General features: G+C 42.1%; 1 protein-coding gene across 2 annotated transcripts in view; it reads right to left on the bottom strand.

Annotated features, from left to right (window-relative positions):
* Window positions 1–19,686, bottom strand: part of ZDHHC15 (zDHHC palmitoyltransferase 15) — a 42,070-nt gene extending 22,384 nt beyond the window's left edge. For both annotated transcript variants that reach the window (XM_083159245.1, XM_083159246.1), the window contains exons 1-8: window positions 19,497–19,686; window positions 18,267–18,293; window positions 15,420–15,514; window positions 14,758–14,878; window positions 11,877–11,946; window positions 11,495–11,527; window positions 5,990–6,110; window positions 4,256–4,388 (exon numbers count right to left, since the gene is read on the bottom strand). In XM_083159245.1, the coding sequence (XP_083015371.1) occupies window positions 4,256–4,388; window positions 5,990–6,110; window positions 11,495–11,527; window positions 11,877–11,946; window positions 14,758–14,878; window positions 15,420–15,514; window positions 18,267–18,293; window positions 19,497–19,632 (736 nt within the window). In that variant the 5' untranslated portion in view covers window positions 19,633–19,686. The remainder of the gene's footprint in view (window positions 1–4,255; window positions 4,389–5,989; window positions 6,111–11,494; window positions 11,528–11,876; window positions 11,947–14,757; window positions 14,879–15,419; window positions 15,515–18,266; window positions 18,294–19,496) is intronic.
* Between the last annotated feature and the right edge of the window lie 616 nt (window positions 19,687–20,302).

Raw genomic sequence — 20,302 nt, 5'->3', positions numbered from 1 at the left:
ATGGATACCATTGGCATTTTCTTTTGGTTGAGGTTCTGCAACGCTGGTGTGAGAAATGTAATACTGCATATGTGACATACATGTATTGTATGTACTAAAAATCGAATATGTAATGGTGTTTAATAAAGAGGACTATAGAGTGGATTATTTTCCATTCCTTGGATGTTACTTAGAAGTTTTGTGCATTATTCCATCTCTCTAAAAATTGAGATTTTGTTTCTTTGGACATATACAATACATAATAGGTGGTATCTATGGATGTGAAGGATTTGGTTCATTGAGAGACCAAATATATAAAGATACAGTAACACGTAACAATAATTAAAAAGGTACAACCAGATAACCATTCTAAACAATTTGTCTGCGTGATACTGCCCTCTCCTTGCTGACCTCCTACCGCTCCTTTTGTGAATCCACCTCCTTTGCACTTCAGGACCTTGGTGGACACCTACTGTTAGATGTTCTTGGATTTCTCTTTCTCTCCCTATTCATCCCTAGTTCATTCACACTTTCAACTTCCCATATCATATCTATGTGGATACTAAAATCTACCTTTCCTCCTCTGACCTCTCAACACTCTTATCTCCAACTGGATACAAAGATTTTTTGGGATTACATTTGTGTGCTTTGGAGCAGCTTAACCTGTACAGTAGGTATGTCACCTCACACACCACACAGAGTATAAAGAAAAAGATACTGACAGTTTTTATGCACTCCTTCAATGTGTGTACTCCAATATCATTCCATCCCATACATCATTGATGATTGCCCATGTGAAAAGAGAAACCGCAATTTATTATAATACCGTAAATGCAAGGTGGTTAACCAAGATAACTAATTATGGTAGGAATCGTACCCTTTATAATTGTCCACTTAGCTTAAAAGTAGACAATATAGGCTTTTGAGAGTGAGGAATAGGTCATCAAATGGATCCTCCTGGATTCTCCACTTTTATCAGATATGTGGAAACCTCAAGAAAAGAAGCTCCACATGGTGAAATGCAGTTTTAATGGTTTAAAAATCAATAATAACACGAATGGGTGTATAACAATGGACTCTCACTGGAAATATATGTCCACTGCACAAAGTGAACAAACACAGCATAAATGGTAAACTCAGGCGTCCCTGAATGCTGGCCACAGATGTTCAGTCCTGATGTTTGGTCCAAAGGTCCCCTCCGCCAATGCGTTTCAGACTATCTGTCCTTTATCAAGGACAGATGTTGCCAGTAACTCGTGGTCCTTTTGTTTTCACCTCAAAAATATTTTCAAGATCAGCCCCTTTCTCACGCTAGATGAAGCCAAGATCCACTCACTGGTCATCTCCAGACAGCAATAGTGTAATCTCCTATCTGGCCTCCCACACAAATGCCTAACCCCACTCCAATCTATACTCAATGCTGTCTTCCTCTCCAAATGGAATGGGATTATTCGTCAGACTGCATTTAGGTCTACAGTCATTAGGTCGACCCCACTAGGTCGACTGGCAGGAAGGTCGACCTGACTTAAGGTCGAATTTGCATAAAGGTCGACATGAGGAAGGTCGACTGGTCATAAGGTTGACATGGGTTTTTCACAGTTTTTTTATCCGAATGTCGACACAGTCGACATGGACACAGTTGGCAATGAGAATCGGACCCTCGCATCGCTCGCGATGCTTCGGGCACGGTGCCTCGCTGCGCTCGGCACACTATTTTATTCTCCCACCACGCCCTAGTGGATGGTAGGGCATGAAATACCGCCTGTCGGCACATGTCAACTCAAAAAACAGTGAAAAACCCATGTCGACCTTATGACCAGTCGACCTTCCTCATGTCGACCTTTATGCAAATTCGACCTTAAGTCATGTCGACCTTAAGTCAGGTCGACCTTCCTGCCAGTCGACCTAGTGGGGTCGACCTAATGACTGTAGACCTAAATGCAGTCTGACGAATGACCGCATCCCCTCCAAATGTACTGTATTGCATCCACCTCCCCTCTCTTACACTGGCTCACCTTCTGAATCCATTTCAAGCTTCTTATGCCCCTTTAACATCGCACCTCGGACATAGGTTGGTTAAGCTTATAACCCAGTCGACCGACTCGGGTTATAAGAAGGGTAAACTCAGGTCACCCTCTGTATCTGCTTTGCTATGTAAAAGAGGTATTAAACTCACAAAGCACTCACTCATTTACATATCTGACCATCTTCTTTACCACTCCCACCTGCCCTCTTCACTCCACAAATACATGCTGCCTCTCCTACCAACTAAATTACTTCCTCCCATTCCTGCCTCCAAGATTTTGGCATTGGTGCTCCCTACAGCTCGAATTCTCAACTTCTATCACAAAACTTCAATTGCACTCTCAAGATCCACTTCATCAGACCCAGTCATCTCTTATCCTAACCAGGACTGAAACTAGGATTTCTGGTGCCCCGGTTGAAGCAATAATTTAATTTCAGTATCCTGTCCCCTGTTTATATACCATGTACTTGTCCTACATTATCATGTACTGTAAGTCATTCTTTTCCTGTTTGGCTAATTTATTAACTTTGTTAGGCATTTTAGAACACTTTTGGTACCAAATAAACACTATTATTTTTAGAATAATGATAAATAGCTATGAGCTACAAGATGTTAAAGAGGGCAGGATGGTCTCCTGTAAAGATCATAATCTTAATGGAATGGTGCAATGCAAAATACCCAAGTGTAGGCAGTCAAATATTTTATAAACTGCAAGCAAAAAAAATGGACCCACTCTGCATCCAAAGAAGGATAAGACTAACCTGAAATCACAAAGGACACTTGAAAGGCACCTTACAGGAACACAGCTCATAGCTTTTCCAGAGCTTACACTGCACTGCGCATAGTATTGTCTCAGAGGACTTAATAGTGCAAAGTAAGTTTTTGATACCTAGAGATCACCTTGGGCCTTATTTTGATTCATTCTTTCTGACAAAATCCTTCTTAGATGGGCAAAACCATGTGCACTGCAGGTGGGGCAGGTGTTACTTGTGCAGAGAGAATTAGATTTGGGTGGGGTTTTACTTCAAAGTGAGATCTATATTGCAGTGTAAAAATAAAGCAGTCAGTATTTACCCTGCACAGAAACAAAATTACTCACCCAAATCTAATTCTCTCTGCACATGTTACATCTGCCCCCACTGCAGTGCACATGGTTTTGTCCATCTAAGAAGGATTTTGTCAAAAAGAATGAACCAAAATAAGGCCCCTTGTTCTAACGATGAAATGCCTTCTGATGTGCAGTTTCACACATGAGCACATAAAAGAACATAGAGGTGGATGGGACAGTACAAAACCTGTGCCTGTTTCTAACAAAGTTGTGAACAGTCAGAATCAGAGGACTTGCAGTAGAAACAATTCATTTCTCTGATGGATCTCCTAGGTTGTGTTTCTCCTAAAACTGGGTCTTCGAGGGTTGCCCCAGACCCCCAAATCCCCCCCCACCCCTTGTGTGAGGATAAAAAAAACAAAAAAACAAAAACCAACACACATGCATAACATTATACAAACGCTCATTTAATGCATGTACTTATTGGTAGCCTTAGCAACTCCAGTGATCCCAGAAGCAAGTCTAAAGGTAGACTTGAGGTTTTTAAGACAAAACTTCCAACCTGTTATTCACCATTGTTTTTCTTTTTAACTTTAGTGTAGCCTAAATATTTTATTTAACATAACTTTCTTGAGAACATGGTGTTGACTATAAATTGGGCATATACACGGGGTGATTTCAGCTCCTGGCTGGATCGCTTAGAAAAGGGGTACGGATTGCTCCGTGTGTATGCCCTGCAGCGATAGTGATGTGCAGTCCAGTGCGTCGCTATCGCCAGCAATGAAAGCCAGTGCTTGCACTGGCTTTCCGTAGATTGCGATGCTTTGCCTATTATAAATAGCTCCGTTCAGCGCAATCACTCAGCACACAGCATCGCGGGCACATCACCAAAAGCCGGGTCTTAAGTTACAAACACGTGCGTGTTTATGGATTTAAAAATCAAGCAACAGAAGCACTTGGCTAGAGAAGCAGCTGCCTTGACACAAAGGAGGTCCTTATATGCCAGCTAATTACTTTTAGTCATAGTGAGCAAGTGCGGACTACTATATCCACTCATAAAGACCTTTATTGTTCTATCAAGAGCTAGGAGCAGTGACCTGAAGCAATAGAATACAGCCCATATGAGAAATTAACATCCCGGGCTTACACACATTGGGATGTTCTCTTCGGACAAGATCTACATCCTCATAATAAATACTTACCAAGGGTAGTTCTATTTAGCCCCACCAGCCAGCAGTGATATCCAAAGAGAAACATGAGGCTGATGTAGAACATTAGAGAGACAAAGAGCAGGAAAAGCACGTGGAATTTTGCACGACTATTTGCCAGCTCAGCCTGTAGTAATAAAGAAAATTATTTATAGGCTTGAAACATAAAAAAAAAAAAAAAAACCAGAATACACAGTTTGTGGGATAGCAGAAGCAGGTTTACCGTAAAAAAAAAAAAAAAAAAAAATACGGTATATGTATTCACCTATATAATGGAAATGCAGACAGCATCCCTCAATATTCAACACCTGCCACTAACACTTCATGCTACTGCAAACAATGCCCAGTTTGTGTGTACATAGCGGGGATATGTATCAAAAGTGAGTGAAAAAGTGGAGACAGCTAAAGTACCAGCCAATCAGCGCCTAAAGACCATGCTATGGGCTGTGTTTTAAAGTGATACGGTCATTGGGTCTACAACAACTAGGTCATCAAGCATTAGGTCGACAGGCAGCAAGGTCGACATGGGTCTAGGTCGACAGGGCATTAGTACAACACAAGCATCAGGTCGACAGTCAAAATGCCGACATGGAATTTTTCACTGTCTTTTGAGCCGACATGTGCCGACAGGCGGTATTTCATGCCCTACCATCCACTAGGGCGTGGTGGGAGAATAAAATAGTGTTCCCAAAGCATAGCGAGCGAAGCAAGGGGATGCGGTGTACTTCAAACTGTGTCCATGTCGACATTCGGGTAAAAAATATGCTTGTGTCAACCTAGACCCATGTCGACCTAGTTGTAGACCAAACAATCCCAACCCGTTTGAAAAAATGACACTTGAGCTGATTGGTTGGTAGATTATAGCTTTCTACAACTCTCTTGCTAGTCTAATTCCTATGTGAAAAGTACTGAGAAACTACGAGATACTTATAGAGCTCATACATCAGTCTAGTATTGGGGCAATTCCCTGTTCAGTCTATGACTGGGTCAGGAGGGAAATCAGAGAAATCCAAGATGTTAAAAATACACTATTCACCAATTCAGACCCAATCAATGATCGGGACCAGAAAATTTGGTATTTGTATTAGAACGTTTTCCGCTGGTTCCCAGATACCACCAAGCAGCATTTTTGATGACCAACTGGTCGATCAGATTGGCATGGTCAGAATGGGGAATCTGCAGGAATGAAATTTGTACAAACAGATCATTAGCTTGCCCTTTTTCTAGCTACGAGTTCTGATTGGAATAGGAGATACTGCTGGTGTGGATAAGCTTTTGCTAAACATTAGTAGCAGGAACAATAAAAAACAAATAAATAAAAACAAACAAACAAAAAAAACTTTACAATACAATGTGTTAAGGTGCCCACAGACGCTACAATTGTACTGTGCTATGCGTTTTTGACTGTACAATGGTTCTATACAATTTTTCTTCCAGCTTGCTATGAGATGTGCACTTGGATGCATGTGATGAACCCATGTTTGTAATGTTAAATTTCAGATGTAGTCTAAAAAGTACGTGCAGCACATACTTTTTTAGACATACAATATCGGGCTCCCGGGAACATAAACACCATCCAATAATTGTACATAAGATGCAATTTGTGCTTAAAAAGTACAAAACGCATTCGATAATTGATGCGTCTGTGGGCACCTTTAAAGCTTGCTTAGAAAAAAAATATATATATTTTTGGATTATTCAAGGTATAAAATTTAGAGAGACACCTACTGTCCAGTAGAGAAGAAAATATTTGAATACTGTAGACCCAATGTACAAACAATACAGCATTGAATATGCCAGAAACAGGAGAAAGAACTTGTAGTTGGAGAATCCAATGCAGTTATTAACCCTGAAAAATGTAAGAATTATGATTAAATTCCATTCAGATAATGCTACAGGATTCAATGTCACCCAAAATGGATATTATGGTCTTGGGTGGAATAAGTAAAAGCCAACAGACATGTGAGGTAAATAATGAAAGGTTTTAAACACTCCCTTTATATTTACTAAATTTACTGCATTTTAAGAGACCAAAACTAAGGAGGAGTCCAAAATTTAAAAGGGCACTGTTTTTAATCGCAAAAACACCCCATGTTTTGCTACTAAAGGCATTGTCCGTTTAAATTTCAGGTTTCAACAAGCCAGGAAGTGGTGGTGTTTGCAAGCTGATACTTACTAAAATAAACCCTTGTGACACCAAATGTTAAACATGGAGATATGATGGTCTGGGCCTCTTATGCGGGATCCAAACATTTGCACCCTGAAAGGGCCAACACAGCATTTTGCAGAAACATGCAACACCAACTGGTCTACATCTAGTGGGTTAAGAGTTCATGATACAGGGAGTTAATGGCCCTAAACAGAACTCTATGCTATGTCAGAACAAAAAGTACAAAACGGCAGGCTTCAAATCACAAAAAAAAAAAAAGCCAGCATAGTCCTCAGGCTTATACCTCATCAAGTTGGTTTGGTGCATGCAGTGTCCATTGAAATGCAAGAACTTCTTTTCTGTACAGTGCAGTATGTTAGTATTTTAGGAAAAAAAAGTGTACTTCAGTACAGTACTGAACTATGTATGTTAGATAGTATTTTAGGAAAAAAGTGTCTATTACATAGACGTGCGTCTCATTGCGCTATTTATAACAGGCTATAAGGATAAGTGAGCGAGTACAGTACTTTAGCAGAGAATGGGACCTGCGTGCATGTGAGACACTGATGCGTCCTATGCTCGGCAAACGGCATTCCGAGACGGGACGGGTTGCTGCGGAGTGAGAGCAACAAAGACAGCACTGGATCCATACTGTAGGTTCCACTTGTGTAAGGGCACTGCTATCCGTGCATCTCATTACGCTACACTGGTTAAACAATTACACTACAGTACGAATGTCAGACAGTACGAGCAGGCCAGACTTGAGCGCCGAGGTGGTTAACAAAATGGCAACTGGGATTCAGCCAGGGGTTCCTGAGAGCCCACATATATGGAGCTATGGACAGCATAGGTTACACTTGTGTAAGGGCACTGCTATTTGTGAGTCTCATTACACTACACTGGTTAAGACACAGAATTACGCTACAGTATGAATGATATTCAGTACGAGCAGGCCAGACTCTAATGTTGGCTATCGTATAAGAACCAGGGCTTTGTGGAAGCCCACATATATGGAGCTAGCAACAGCATTGGTTTTACATGTCTACGGGGATTGCTGAAGGTGTGTCTCATTACGCTAGTCAACTTTTTTCAGTCAAGGAAGCCAGCCTGAATACTGTAAATTACATCCAAGTCCCCCAGCCAGAGATCCCTGCAAGCTGGGCAGACAATTGGAAGGGACCCCATCCGCAGTTGCTTGCCGCTTCCTTTGCAGGTATTACATAAAATAGAAGCCTGCACAAAAACAAAGAGTCTCCTCTTTCATGTGGTATTAGTTTTGAAACTTTATGACACCTATAACTGGAGATATCAGGGTGCAAAGTAGACCCCTATATACACACACACACACACACTTTTTTTTTTTTAATTAAGCCAATTTTTTGGGACATACTGTGAGTAAAATATTAGCCAGTTAAATGGCTAAAAACTTAACTGAACACATTTAGGGGGTATTCAATCCTGGTTTCCGACCGTTGGAACGTTCCAAAAGTCAGAATCCTGACCCATTTTCGGCCAGCTTATCAGCAGCGGAATTCACAATCCACGATCGTTTCTTACAAAACAGATCCGACTGGTCAAAAAGTTGGATCTGTTTTGTCGAGATCCGCCATCAATGCCATCAGAAACCAAAGCACTGAACAGATGCCCGCCTGTATTTCCCCTGTTGGAAATAGCAGTGGGGATTAGATGAGACTAAAGGAGCCCATACACGCTCCGATAGCGGCGGTGCGATGTGTGCTTTGAGGTGCGTGCTCCCACAGCACAAAAAAGTATGTGCTGCACATACTTTTTGTACTTGCTTTTCATCACATCGCATCGCATGCACAAGGCATGCGATGTGATGGATGCTATTTAAGATGATTGGAACATGTATAGTTTACTTAATCTGTCACATGGTCATCTGGTGGGTCTTCCAGGTTTGTACCCATCCTAAGCGGTAAATTACTTTATTGTTCCTTGCAATCTTAGTATAGATTTGTTAATATAAATCTTTATAATCCTGTCGGACATTGCCAAGTTACTGCTCACCATTATTATATAGCCGACTATTTTGACAGAATATACCTCAATTCACCCTCTCCGAGCAATTATATGGTGTATGGAACATTTAATTCTGATCAATTTATCTATTCTACAGATAAGAATCAGAGCATCATATACCTTCAGCAACAGGGAGAGGCAAGCACCAGCAAAACTGATACATCTCAGGGTAAGTACACTGGTAAATCTACTAGTAAAAATATATGCTCTAAATATTTTAGGGCTTGGTTTTGTAAGTGCCTGTTATACTGGTTTTAAATTCCTTTGTGTTAACAAGTAACATCGGGTGTTGTCCAAGAGGTTTTAGTACAGGGACCAAAGCTATAGTTAAATTAAGACTGCTGAAATTTTTAATTTTAATAGTATTCACTTATATTGTGCTAGCACATTAGGTACTTGTGTATTATCACGGCGCCCACGATGTTCATCTTAGTACATCGCATCGCATGCGATATAACCGCATGCAATGGGATTTTTAATTGTACAAGCACCCTGATGGGTGCTTTCAATGTTAAATGCACCCCCATTGTCAACGCCACCCCCACTATCAACGTCAACCCGAAGCGTGGCGAGCCCAGCGAGGGGCGGCGGTACGCGTCCTCCAACCTTTTCATACCCCCACTATCCACGTCGGCGTGGAGTTGATTTTAGATAGTGTGGCGAGCGCAGCGAGCCCCGCGAGGGGACGGTATTTACTTCACGTGTATTCAGCGCCCGCTCGCCACACTATCTAAAATCAACTCCACGCCGACGTGGATAGTGGGGGTATGAAAAGGTCGGAGGATGCGTACCGCTGTGCTCGCCACGCTTCGGGTTGGCGTTCATAGTGGGGGGGGGGTCGTGTTGACAATGGGGGGGGCATTTAACATTGTATGCACCCATCAGGGTGCTTGTACAATTAAAAATCGCATGCGATCGCATTGCACGCCATTTGCTGGCATGCAATATTTAATTGTACATTTTTCCGTTTTGACGTGAAAATCGCATTCCATCGCATACCTTATTTAGTGGTATGCGATGGGCGCCGTGATAATACACAAGTACCGCACATTATGTAATTTGTACTGGAAATGTGAGAATTCAATGGTTATTTTCAATCACTAATTTTCTGTTTACAATATTATATTGTTGGGAGACATTGAACTATAAAAGTAAAAGAAAAATAAATAAATATGAGGTTGTAAACAATACAAATGGCCCTCCAGGGTCTTTTCAATAAGGAAAACAAGCATGTATTTCAAGCAAATAGAAGAGCCAACATTTCGGGGCAACAGCGCCCCTTTGTCAAGGCAAAAATCGATTGCTTTTTACCACTGTATGCCTTGACAAAGGGGCGCTGTTATATATATTTTGCAGTTATACTGCAATCTCCATTTCCTAAGGTAGAAAACAGTTTCCTTCGCAGAGGCGTGGAGCTACGACGCCCGGAGCAGGCTCTTGTCATGGCGTATGTCCCAGTACAAAATAACATTTTAATTCACTATCAGCTCCCATAAAGATTTTCCCGCACAGCATCTATAAACCTATTCAAACAGTAACACCCCCATTCAACCTCCCTGCAATGATTAACTTTCTCAGCATCTAGTAACAGACATGAGAGCAATTTAAATTTAAAGCACATTCCATAACCGGTGAGGCAGTGACTATAGATGTAAAAAAAAAAAAAAAAAGAGAATAGGCTGTCAACAAAATCTGAAGAAAAACTATACGAATGAAAGATGAAGAACAACTGAATTTATATATCTATGGCACTAATTTGTAGTTAATATGAAGTATAATACTAGGTGGCATGTGCGAAAATTTTGCATGCATATAAAATATGAGTCATTTTATAGCAAGGTTAGCGGTTTGTAGTAGGATGAAAGAAGTACAAGTCCGTCTTGGCCTTGCTGTATTTACACATCAAAATTTTAACTTCGGTTTTTAAAAACACAATACAATGTGCAATTCTTCAGAACTTTACCAAAATCAATCAATGATATACCATTTGAAAGATTGAGAGACCCATTTATCAAAGAATATTTGCGGATAAATCCCCGAAAAAAGGCGTTGCCACAAATAGTAAGTATCCCCTGAATGTATGTAGGTTCCTATGGGGGGGGGGGGGGGGGGGGGGTGCGAAGCTGCCTATGAACATCGGGCAGCCCGGGTTTGCACCACTGGGCTGTCGCCATTCTGAGATGGCGATAGCCCATTGTAGCCTATAGGCTACACACTGCACTGCCCAGGAGGCAGTGCGGTCAGCGCTAACTGCACATGCGCAGACCACCCCGGCCTCCAGCCATGCGAATGCCCGCCCCCGCACAGAGAACGGATGTTTTGCATAAACATCTATTCGCAGGCTAGTGTGCAGGACAAAAATCTATTTGGTTGTCTCGCCGACCATCAAATGATTTCTGTAGTGCTTGCAAATCTGTCAGTCTTTGTTGACTTAGATCTGCGGCATCCTACTCTGAAACAGTGGGGCGGGCATCTGAGGTCCGGTTAAGTCAGCCGCCTGCCCCGGGGATTCACATGGGGATGTCCAGCATTTTTCTTTGCGCACCCAGTGTTTTCCTAGGTGCGCCCAGGAAATGCAAGAACGCCCCCCCCCCCCCCCCCCACAACCCCCACTGAGACAATGCAAGTCTTAGTAGGCATCCACATAAAAGCCCTACACAGCGCAAAGCTTCAACATCGAACCCCCATGCATTCCCGTTCACTAACCAGAATCAGGGCCAATATCCCCAATTATGGGGAATCTGACTTGTACATTATCTATAATCATAATTATTACATAGTGTGAAATATTTGACTTCCTATCCAAAGAAATTAAAAAAAAAAATTCAAAATTGATTGCATACTAAAAAGGGAAAGAAATTGTAATACAGTAAACTATATTGATTATGTAGGTTAATAAATTACACAGCAACATAATATTGTTTGTGCATATTTAAAAAAGTTATTATTTATTATGATAAATTGCATGGCATTACTAAACATAAACTACTTTGAAGGGTACAATGAATTACTACTGATAATAGGATGAGAAGTGCTATACATACCATGGGCAATGATGATCCATCTTCAGGACACACCTACGACAAGATTTAGAAAACTTTACACTTACTGCCTTTACCAGATCAATTAAGGTGAACAAATACAAGCATGCATCATTAAGGAAACGGTTCCAGCTGTCCATGCAATGAAAGAGGAATATAATCAGCACCAGCATTAGGCTGTGTACAATTTTCAAACGGTAGAATGACGGAACTAAGTCAAAAGCAGATCATGGGACTGCTGGTGCAACTACGGTAAAATAAGACTACATTCAACAATTTAAAACCAACTATTCTACACTTTGCCCCAGTCACAAAGTTTAGCTTTTCTAATCACATAAAATGAAACCTTAGTAAATATTAGCTGAATGTCTTTGGATTTACTTACATTCCACATACAGAACAATGATGACAGCGATCAGGCTTTACCACCTGGCATCGGTCACAGAAACGAATGGCTGAAATAAAAGGAGCGGTCAGAACCAGGCAAAAACATTTTGTGCTTCATTTCAAGCGTAGATATTCTGGTTTTTCATTGTGCGAGGGTAGAGTAGCCCCTCATTTGACCAAAGATTTCATTATAAATCAATCTAGCAGCCTCTCACTTACAGCACATTACCAATCTTTCTCTTTATAATCATACATGAGCAGCTTTCATCTCTGATGGGTGATTGAGGTAAATTTACATGTCCACAGAAATCTGCAGATGCTGTGCGACCTGTGTACAAAGTTGCATGGGATTTCTCTATAGTGTATTGAGAGATCCTATCCTTGGCCACTATTTGCCATAAAGAAAGTTATTAAAATCCTCATGTCAAGTGCAATTGGGGAAATGAAACGCGTTAATGTCATCAAAAATCCTGCGTTGGGTCTCCTCTAACTACTCGCGCTGTCAGCTTACACGCTGTCCCTAACGGCACATCCCGGGCTCCGTCCAGCGGTGATGTGAACAGCCGGCTTCTCTCTCCCCCACTGCACATGGTGAAGGACCTGCTGTCGGCACTCCTAAGCGTGCTACATACGGGAGGACTGCCAACTGCCTCCCATGGAGCAGACTGCTTACAAATAAGCGGCGCATGCTGCCGACAGTGGGGTGAGATACAATAACTATTATTTCTTCATACCAAGATCAGCTTATCGGTAGGATTCACAAATGCATACCCTCCAACATGACCCATTCCATGAGGGAACAAAATGCTCTGTTCCTGGACTTCCCTGCGAGTGGCAGTTACAGAGGTTGGACTCCAGCACAATCCAAAATTCAAAGAGGGGGGGGGGGGGTGTCACATCAACTGTCAGTGAGTCCAGGACATTGATGTTTGGAGTGGCATTAGGTGTGGCTCCCCTATTTGAATAGTGGACTGTGCTGCAGCCCCACCTCTACAACTGCCACTGGTAAGGAAGTCCAGAAACAGAGCATTTTGTACCTAATGGAATGGGAATTGTTGGAGGGTATGCAAATGATCTAAGGGTGAGGAGCTGAAACATACTGCTTCTTGTTACTTACCCTACCTTATCCACATTACTAATACGGCCAAGATATTACAAGTGAGTGTCTGCTTACATGCTAAAAGGACTGGCTTCACTGCTTGACTTCTTTTTTATTAACCCATTGTTCTGTGGATTTCTGTGATTTCTTACTGCTGACACTTAGTGACCGTATGCCATTACACACTTATAGCATACAATTACACTAAACTTGGAGACCCAATTGCATTTTGTTACCTCATGGTCTATTTATTATTTTATTTTTAGCTTTTTGTTTTGAATTGTCATGTGCTTGTGTTTTTATATATTTTTTAAACTATAAAATTGTTACTTTATTCAAACAGTGTGTCGGACTTCATTTTGTACAAACAGAATTATTCAGAGCTTTACTATACCTAGCAGTGCAACACGCCCCATTGTGTTCTTTTCAAGAGCAAAGTGCAATCTTGTATTGTGGCCGAGAGCACGTCCGATGGAACAAGCTGTCGTTCAGCCATACACACTGTGCAATATGTTGCACAACAGTGATATATCATTCAGTCACCACATCCAGGAGCATGCTGCAGTGCAGGCAGATCCGACATCGCACTGGAGAAGCGCAATAGCCTGTACACACCAATTCAGCTCAAAGCGACAAAAATGTCCACTATATGGTCTAGTTCAGGCATGTCCAAACTATGGCCCTCCAGCTGTTGTGAAACTACAAGTCCCATCATGTCATGCCACAGTTTTGCTATTTGGGAATGATAAAACAATGGCAAGGCATGCTGGGATATGTACTTTCACAACAGCTGGAGGGCCATAGTTTGGACGTACCTGGTCTAGGGTCTACTCAGCTTCAGAAATATCAGACACTTTACTGTATTTTCTAATTAGAAAGAAAGCTGCAACTTCAGTGAATATAGGGGGTTTGTACTGTGCTCTACCTGGGGATGGTTGGCAAAGAGTGGGAGGGATTGGGGCTGCTGTTGCTGGGGTTCCCTAAAGAATTCCCTTACAGCTCTTCTAGATCCCCCCAGAGTGACACTGCAGTAGACCCTCCTGCGGAGACACAGGCCAGTCTCAGTAGTCCGGACTTTATATAGACCATTGAATTCACCAACCATTACAGTTGTACTGATAAATACATTTTATACATTTTATTTTAGCTAAATACTATGCATCACTCATCATTAAAACACACACATCGACTCTTGTCAATTCCCTTACCCATAACCATCCCCATCTCTCATTCTTCTAGGTTCTGAGTGCGCTGTTTCCATCTCCTCCCACAGTACATGCAACTTCAGTGAGGATCATTCCCCAGGCCTGCCCCAAGTGTACTTCATTATTTTACATTTTCTGGATACTTATGGATACTAAATTACTGCTTGTTTTACCTTCAGATAGGGAGAATATATAATGAAGGCTTCTAATACATTGTGCATTTGAATGTTTAAAAACATAGGTGGGAGGGCACATTTACATAATCGTGCCACTGGAATCTTATATGATGTAGAATAAACCTCCCTGCAAGTAGCGTAACTTATTAGCAAACTTGTGCTGGACAGAAAAGATAAGGATTTTGGTGCACTTTTAATATTCTACAGCAAGGTTAACAAAAATATATTCAAATGGATCACTTAAAAACCTTTGCCTTATGATTATTAAATTGGGATATCATTAAAACTATATTGTGGCAACAGAAAATCTATTCATAGGTAAGAATAAAATGGACAAACACCGGTGAGATGCATGGATAAAAGCAGGCATCTGTATTAATTATATATGGAGCGTCTTACCTCCACTCCCTGTCCGGGTATAAACTGGCAACTGTCTAGCAAATTCGGCTAGTATTTGTTTCTGCGCCTCTGGACGGTCTTCGTTGTCATATCGCTCTTTTTCTGCATAGGGCAGCAAGTACTGGAAACACAGGTATATTTATATAGTCCCACGCACTGGCGTACATTTCAGGTCACAAACACACAATACTGAAATGTGCATCCAGGTTATGAGCAACATTAATAGCTGGCTATGAAAAAATTAATTTTATTTCACTGGTAAAATGTCAGTTTTATAACCGGGTTTTTTATTTCATTAAACAGCATTGTAAGTTTTATACATTTAATTGGGATGTAGTAATTATTAGAATATTACAAAGTCAAAACGTCAACATTAATATTACTGAGTGCGGGATGGATTAGGGAAACAATACTTACAGGAACACCAGAGGATTGGAGATCTGACCAAGAGTGATGGTCACATGACCACTGGGATCCAGAAGCTGCTGCTACAGCTATCAGCAGGGCTGTCATATCATGCCGCACCCATTTACATGTATAGTTACACATGTGTAAACCCCCGAAAGAATATTATACACACACGCTAAAATATATACATCAGATAGCACCTAAGTGAAAATAGATCACTTGGAACAAACTGTTAAGCCACAGGAAAATCTCACCTTTTTAGTTGGTTGCTTTGGAGGGGTAAAAATTGCTTTCCAATAAGTCCAAACAAAAAGTAGGAAAAATATATGAAAGATGAAGAGGTAAGCAACTGCCAACAAGAAATAAAGTGTATTAGAAGAGAACATATTAACAATAAACACAATTATACAGTGTATAAAACCCTCACCTCCTATGAAGAGGTCCACCTACTTTCTAGTCAGTTTATTCCATCGCCATAATGCAACAAATAACATTTTAGCATATGGTAGCTGAGCAATAATTTTTTACCAGGGTTGTAGAATAATATCAATATTTAGAAAAATGTTAACTAATTAATAAATATAATCAAAAATGTATGTCAATGACATAGAGGGTGAAATACAGATACGAGGGTCCCTATATAGGAGTGCTGGGGTTTTCTGTATAAGGGATTTCTACTCAATTTGGAAAAGTACAGCCAAAATATAACCAAATTAGTTTGGTCTTTTAATAGATTGCACAGCAACACTTCTGTACTGGCTGTTGTTAAGCAAGTGAAACACTGTAAGCCGCCACAATGAAGAATCAGCTTGTATTGGCTGCTGGTCCGCACTGGTGAAAAGCAGCCGGGATGGCTCTCCTTGCAGCCTGCCACTGCTAACAAATGTAAACGTGATCATGGTCCCCGAGCAGGATTCGGGGGCATGATTCTCTATGGCAGTGCTTCTCCAACTCAGTCCTCAGGACCCCACACAATTCAGTCCAGGTCACCTGACAGGTGCACTCATTACTAACTGACACATTTTAAAAGATCCACAGGTGGAGCTAATTATTTCACGTGATTCTGTGAGGAGACCTGCAAAACATACACTGTGTGGGGTCCTGAGGACCGACTTTGAGAACCACTGCTCTACAGTCACTGGGATTGTCTCCTGGGGAAAGATAGGCCTCTCTGCTTGTTATTTTGTGCTGGTTACATGGGGCCTTATTTTGGTTCACTCTTTCTGACAAAATCCTTCTTAGATGGACAAAACCATGTGCACTGCAGGGGAGAATATGCAAAATGTGCAGAGAGAGTTAGATTTGGGTGGGGTTTTACTTCAAAGTAAGATCTATATTGAAGTGTAAAAATAAAGCAGCCAGTATTTTCCCTGCACAGAAACAAAATTACTCACCCAAATCTAATTCTCTCTGCACATGTTACATCTGCCCCCCTGCAGTGCACATGGTTTTGTCCATCTAAGAAGTATTTTGTCAGAAAGAGTGAACCAAAATAAGGCCCATGGAGACTGATCTGTTGTTCAAACTCTCATTTGGTTTCTGGTTCCCTGCTGTTCCTGAACCCCATTTTCCTGTACCTTAGTTGCTACTCCAGCTCCTACAATTTTTAGCAGACAAAAAAGAAATAATGCAGGTGCACTATGAAAATATTACAAATTACAATAAATTTTACATTGAAATAGAGTTTGTTTTCCATAATTTTGGTCAAAATAATAGGCTTACCCACCAAGAGGGTTATTCAATGCCTGTGGCGGCAAAATAGTGCCGATAGCTCACCATCAATATTAAACTCCCTCCCCTTCACTCACTGTTTCCATCTTGCCTGTTCCCTGAGGCGAGGTGGAAACGGCGAGTGTGGCCATTAAAAGGGTAGGGCTCACCACAAATGCAGTGGACTCACTGCATTTGCGGTGAACTTCGCAGTCCTCCCAAGGCAAGGATTTGTCCCTTATATTGAATACGGCAAGGGGGTTTTACGGCGAGGATGGCTCGTCTTCGGAGAGGAAAAGCCACCCTCACCATACAGACCCCCTCCCGGGCCGCATTGAATACCCCTCATCACCCTCGTTACGTCTAACATTCTAGGGGGTTCAAGTCTAGGGCTTGAACACCCAGAAGTCACCCAACCAAACCTCCATAAGGCATTACATTTGTGAAAGATGGAAAGTGAAGTATTAAAGAGCATCCAATAAGTGAGAGCAGCTACTATGTTAGGATTGTTATAGATGTGAATGTGTGAGAAAAATGCTACATAGATAAAAAAAATTAAAATAAAATGTTGCAAAGCAGTGCAGCAATGATAAATCACATGTACCAAACAATGGGATATATTGGGGGGTATTCAATGCTGTGGGCGAGCGGTGACAGCGAGCATAGCTTCCTGCTCGCTGTCACCACTCACCCTGTCAGTATTCAATGCCGCCCCCGCGCTCCATTTTTTGAGCGAGGGGGAATTGGTGTATGCGGCTCCAGAACCAGCGAGACTCGCCACTAAATACAGCGAGTTTTCTGCATTAGCCGCGGGTCTCGCTGTTTTGGGGAATTCTCGCCGTCCTGTGACGGCGAGGATTTCCCCAGAACATTTAATAGAGCGAGCGGCCGGCGCAGAGGTTAAACAGCGAGGATCGCTGGTTTTCTGCAATCCTCACTGTTTAACCCCCTCGCCAGCCGCATTGAATACTTGCCACTATGTTCGGTCAGTAGATAGATTGCAGTGTGTATACGTTCACTTTGGCTAATTGTGGCCTAAGCTTTAGATCTACAGTATAAAAAGTTTGCTACTTTGAAGAGTAAAAAATATTACAAATAAAGATGGTTCGTTCGCGAACGAACCAGATCTTTTGAACGGATCCCATTCAAGAACAAGTGAGCCGCCGATTTCAAAAAGGTGATCCGTTTCAGCTTCGTTTTCCATTACAATGGATTTTCACATTCACACACACTAGGAAGTGAGACCTGGATCTTACAAAAGTGCTGACTGATTACTGTGCAGTAACTCATTTAAGACGCTGGCCCTGAAGAACTAAAACAAATGTCTACAGATTCGAAGTAAGCAACTTGCATGTGATAAAGGAGAAACAAGCAATGATTGCGCTGCTTACCTTTTTCCAAGGTGTTTTCTATAGTCACTGCAAAATAAAAATATAAAAAACGAAGGGATATATTCATACTAGTAACCAATAATAATAATACAATCACAATTTAATAAAACAATTTTAAACAAATCATCTCAATTGGTACTGCCTCTAATCTAGTACAAGTCATCTACATATTCTGGACAATAGGGCAGATGTATTGAGCCTGGTGAGATAAATTAGAGATTAAGTAGAAGGTGATAACACAGCAGCCAATCAGCTATGTTTGAAAAATTACAGTTAAGAGATGATTGGCTGGAGTGTTATAACCTTCTTCTTTATCTCTTCACCAGGCTTAATACAACTGCCCCACTGTTTGTGCTGTACACATATTCTATCCATTAGTGCCTAGATTGTCTGCAGAAGGAATTCATTTTGATGTTGTAGGGTCCCTGGTATGGGCAAAAAACGGAAACAGACAAGACCCTGGGACGCCGGACTGGACATCAAACTGCATTCCGGAGCTTGCTGTGTCTGGTCTCTGGGTGCTTGTCAGGAGGGGTCCTGTCCGGAGGGGGGGGAGGGGGCGCTGCCTGTGACATCTGTCACCTGGGAGAGAATAAAACCTCCGCTTTGCTTTACATGCCCTGTATGATCCGGGCATGTAGCAAAAACCAGAACGATCCGGACCACACAGGGAGGCTGTAATTGCTCCTTCCCCATGTTCCCGGTGAAAGCTATCACAAGCATCCCCCCAACAGGACCCTACAAGCTCCGGAATGCAGAATTTGATGTCCGGTGTTCTGGGGGTCTCATCTGGTTCCAGTTTTTACTTAGCCCGCCCCCCCCCCCCCCCAGACATCTAGGTTCATTTTGGAAGACTGAATGTCACAGTGAAAGATATATAGGTGGAAGATGGTAGACTGCAGCCTCTAATACAAGTGGAGGAATTAAATCACAAATAGTGATATGTAGAAATAGCCAATATAGAGAAAAAAATATTATTTCTGTACCACATGAAGGGGCTTTCGCTGAGCTACAGAGAATGCAGTCTATAGTACAAGACAACAATACAGAACTACACATGCAGAGCCGTACACACATATGTAACTGACAGACGGAAGAGACACAGGGGGCACACAGGCCGAGGCAAGCAGGCGGAAGGGTCACTTCCTCATTCAGTGTACATGCCTACAGACACAGGTACAGGCTGTGGCCCATTACCATCCCCCGGACACATAAGCAGCCGTTTCTTACCAAGGCACAGCTCCCACACGTAGGCATAGTACGACCAGAGCACCACCAGAGCTATAATGACCACTGGCACCCAGGAGATCAGCCGCTGGCAGCACCTCAGCCCCGTGGACAGAGCCATCCTGCAGCCAATCTGCATCCTGCTGCTCTTTCTGATCGACACTCCTCTCCTCTGCTGCTGTGCCTGGACTACCTTATCTTATCGGCATTCGATTAACGAAGTGAAACTCGCATGAGCCGTCATTTCAATCAAGAGGCGGCGCCCTCTGGTGGAGCCAGTGCGGGACTGTCAGCCAGGCTGCTTTAGCTAATAGCGCATACATTCGTTTAAGTTTATATTTATTTCCTCAGTCTGATAACTGCTGTGTAACAGGAATCACCAGTTAGTCATAGATGAGAAACAGTGCACTAATATTGTTAAATAAATCTTACTGTATTATAGGCTAGTGGTTCCCAAACTCTCTTGAATCACGGTGTCCTAGAGCAGGGGTCCTCAAACTTTTTAAACAGGGGGCCAGTTTTCTGTCCCTCAGACCGTTGGAGGGCCGGTCTATAGTAAAAACAAAAACTAAGAACAAATTCCTATGCACACTGCATATATCTTATTATCTGCCTATACAGGGTGTTTACATGCTTGTACCCCAAGGGTTAAATGCTCATTGCATTCCCAGCAGAAACACCACTGCTGCCTTCTTCAGTCTCCCACCCCAGCGCTTGCTCATGTCTAGGATCACAAGCAGTGGCCGGGAGCTGCGTGTACCATCTCTAGTTAGTTACACAGCTCCCCCGCCACAGCTGCAGACCTTTCT

Source organism: Crinia signifera, chromosome 9, assembly GCF_055691185.1.
Source record: "Crinia signifera chromosome 9, ASM5569118v1, whole genome shotgun sequence".
Classification (NCBI taxonomy): Eukaryota; Metazoa; Chordata; class Amphibia; order Anura; family Myobatrachidae; genus Crinia; species Crinia signifera.
Note: the sequence above shows the minus strand (reverse complement) of the source record. Positions and strands in the feature narration are given on the sequence as shown.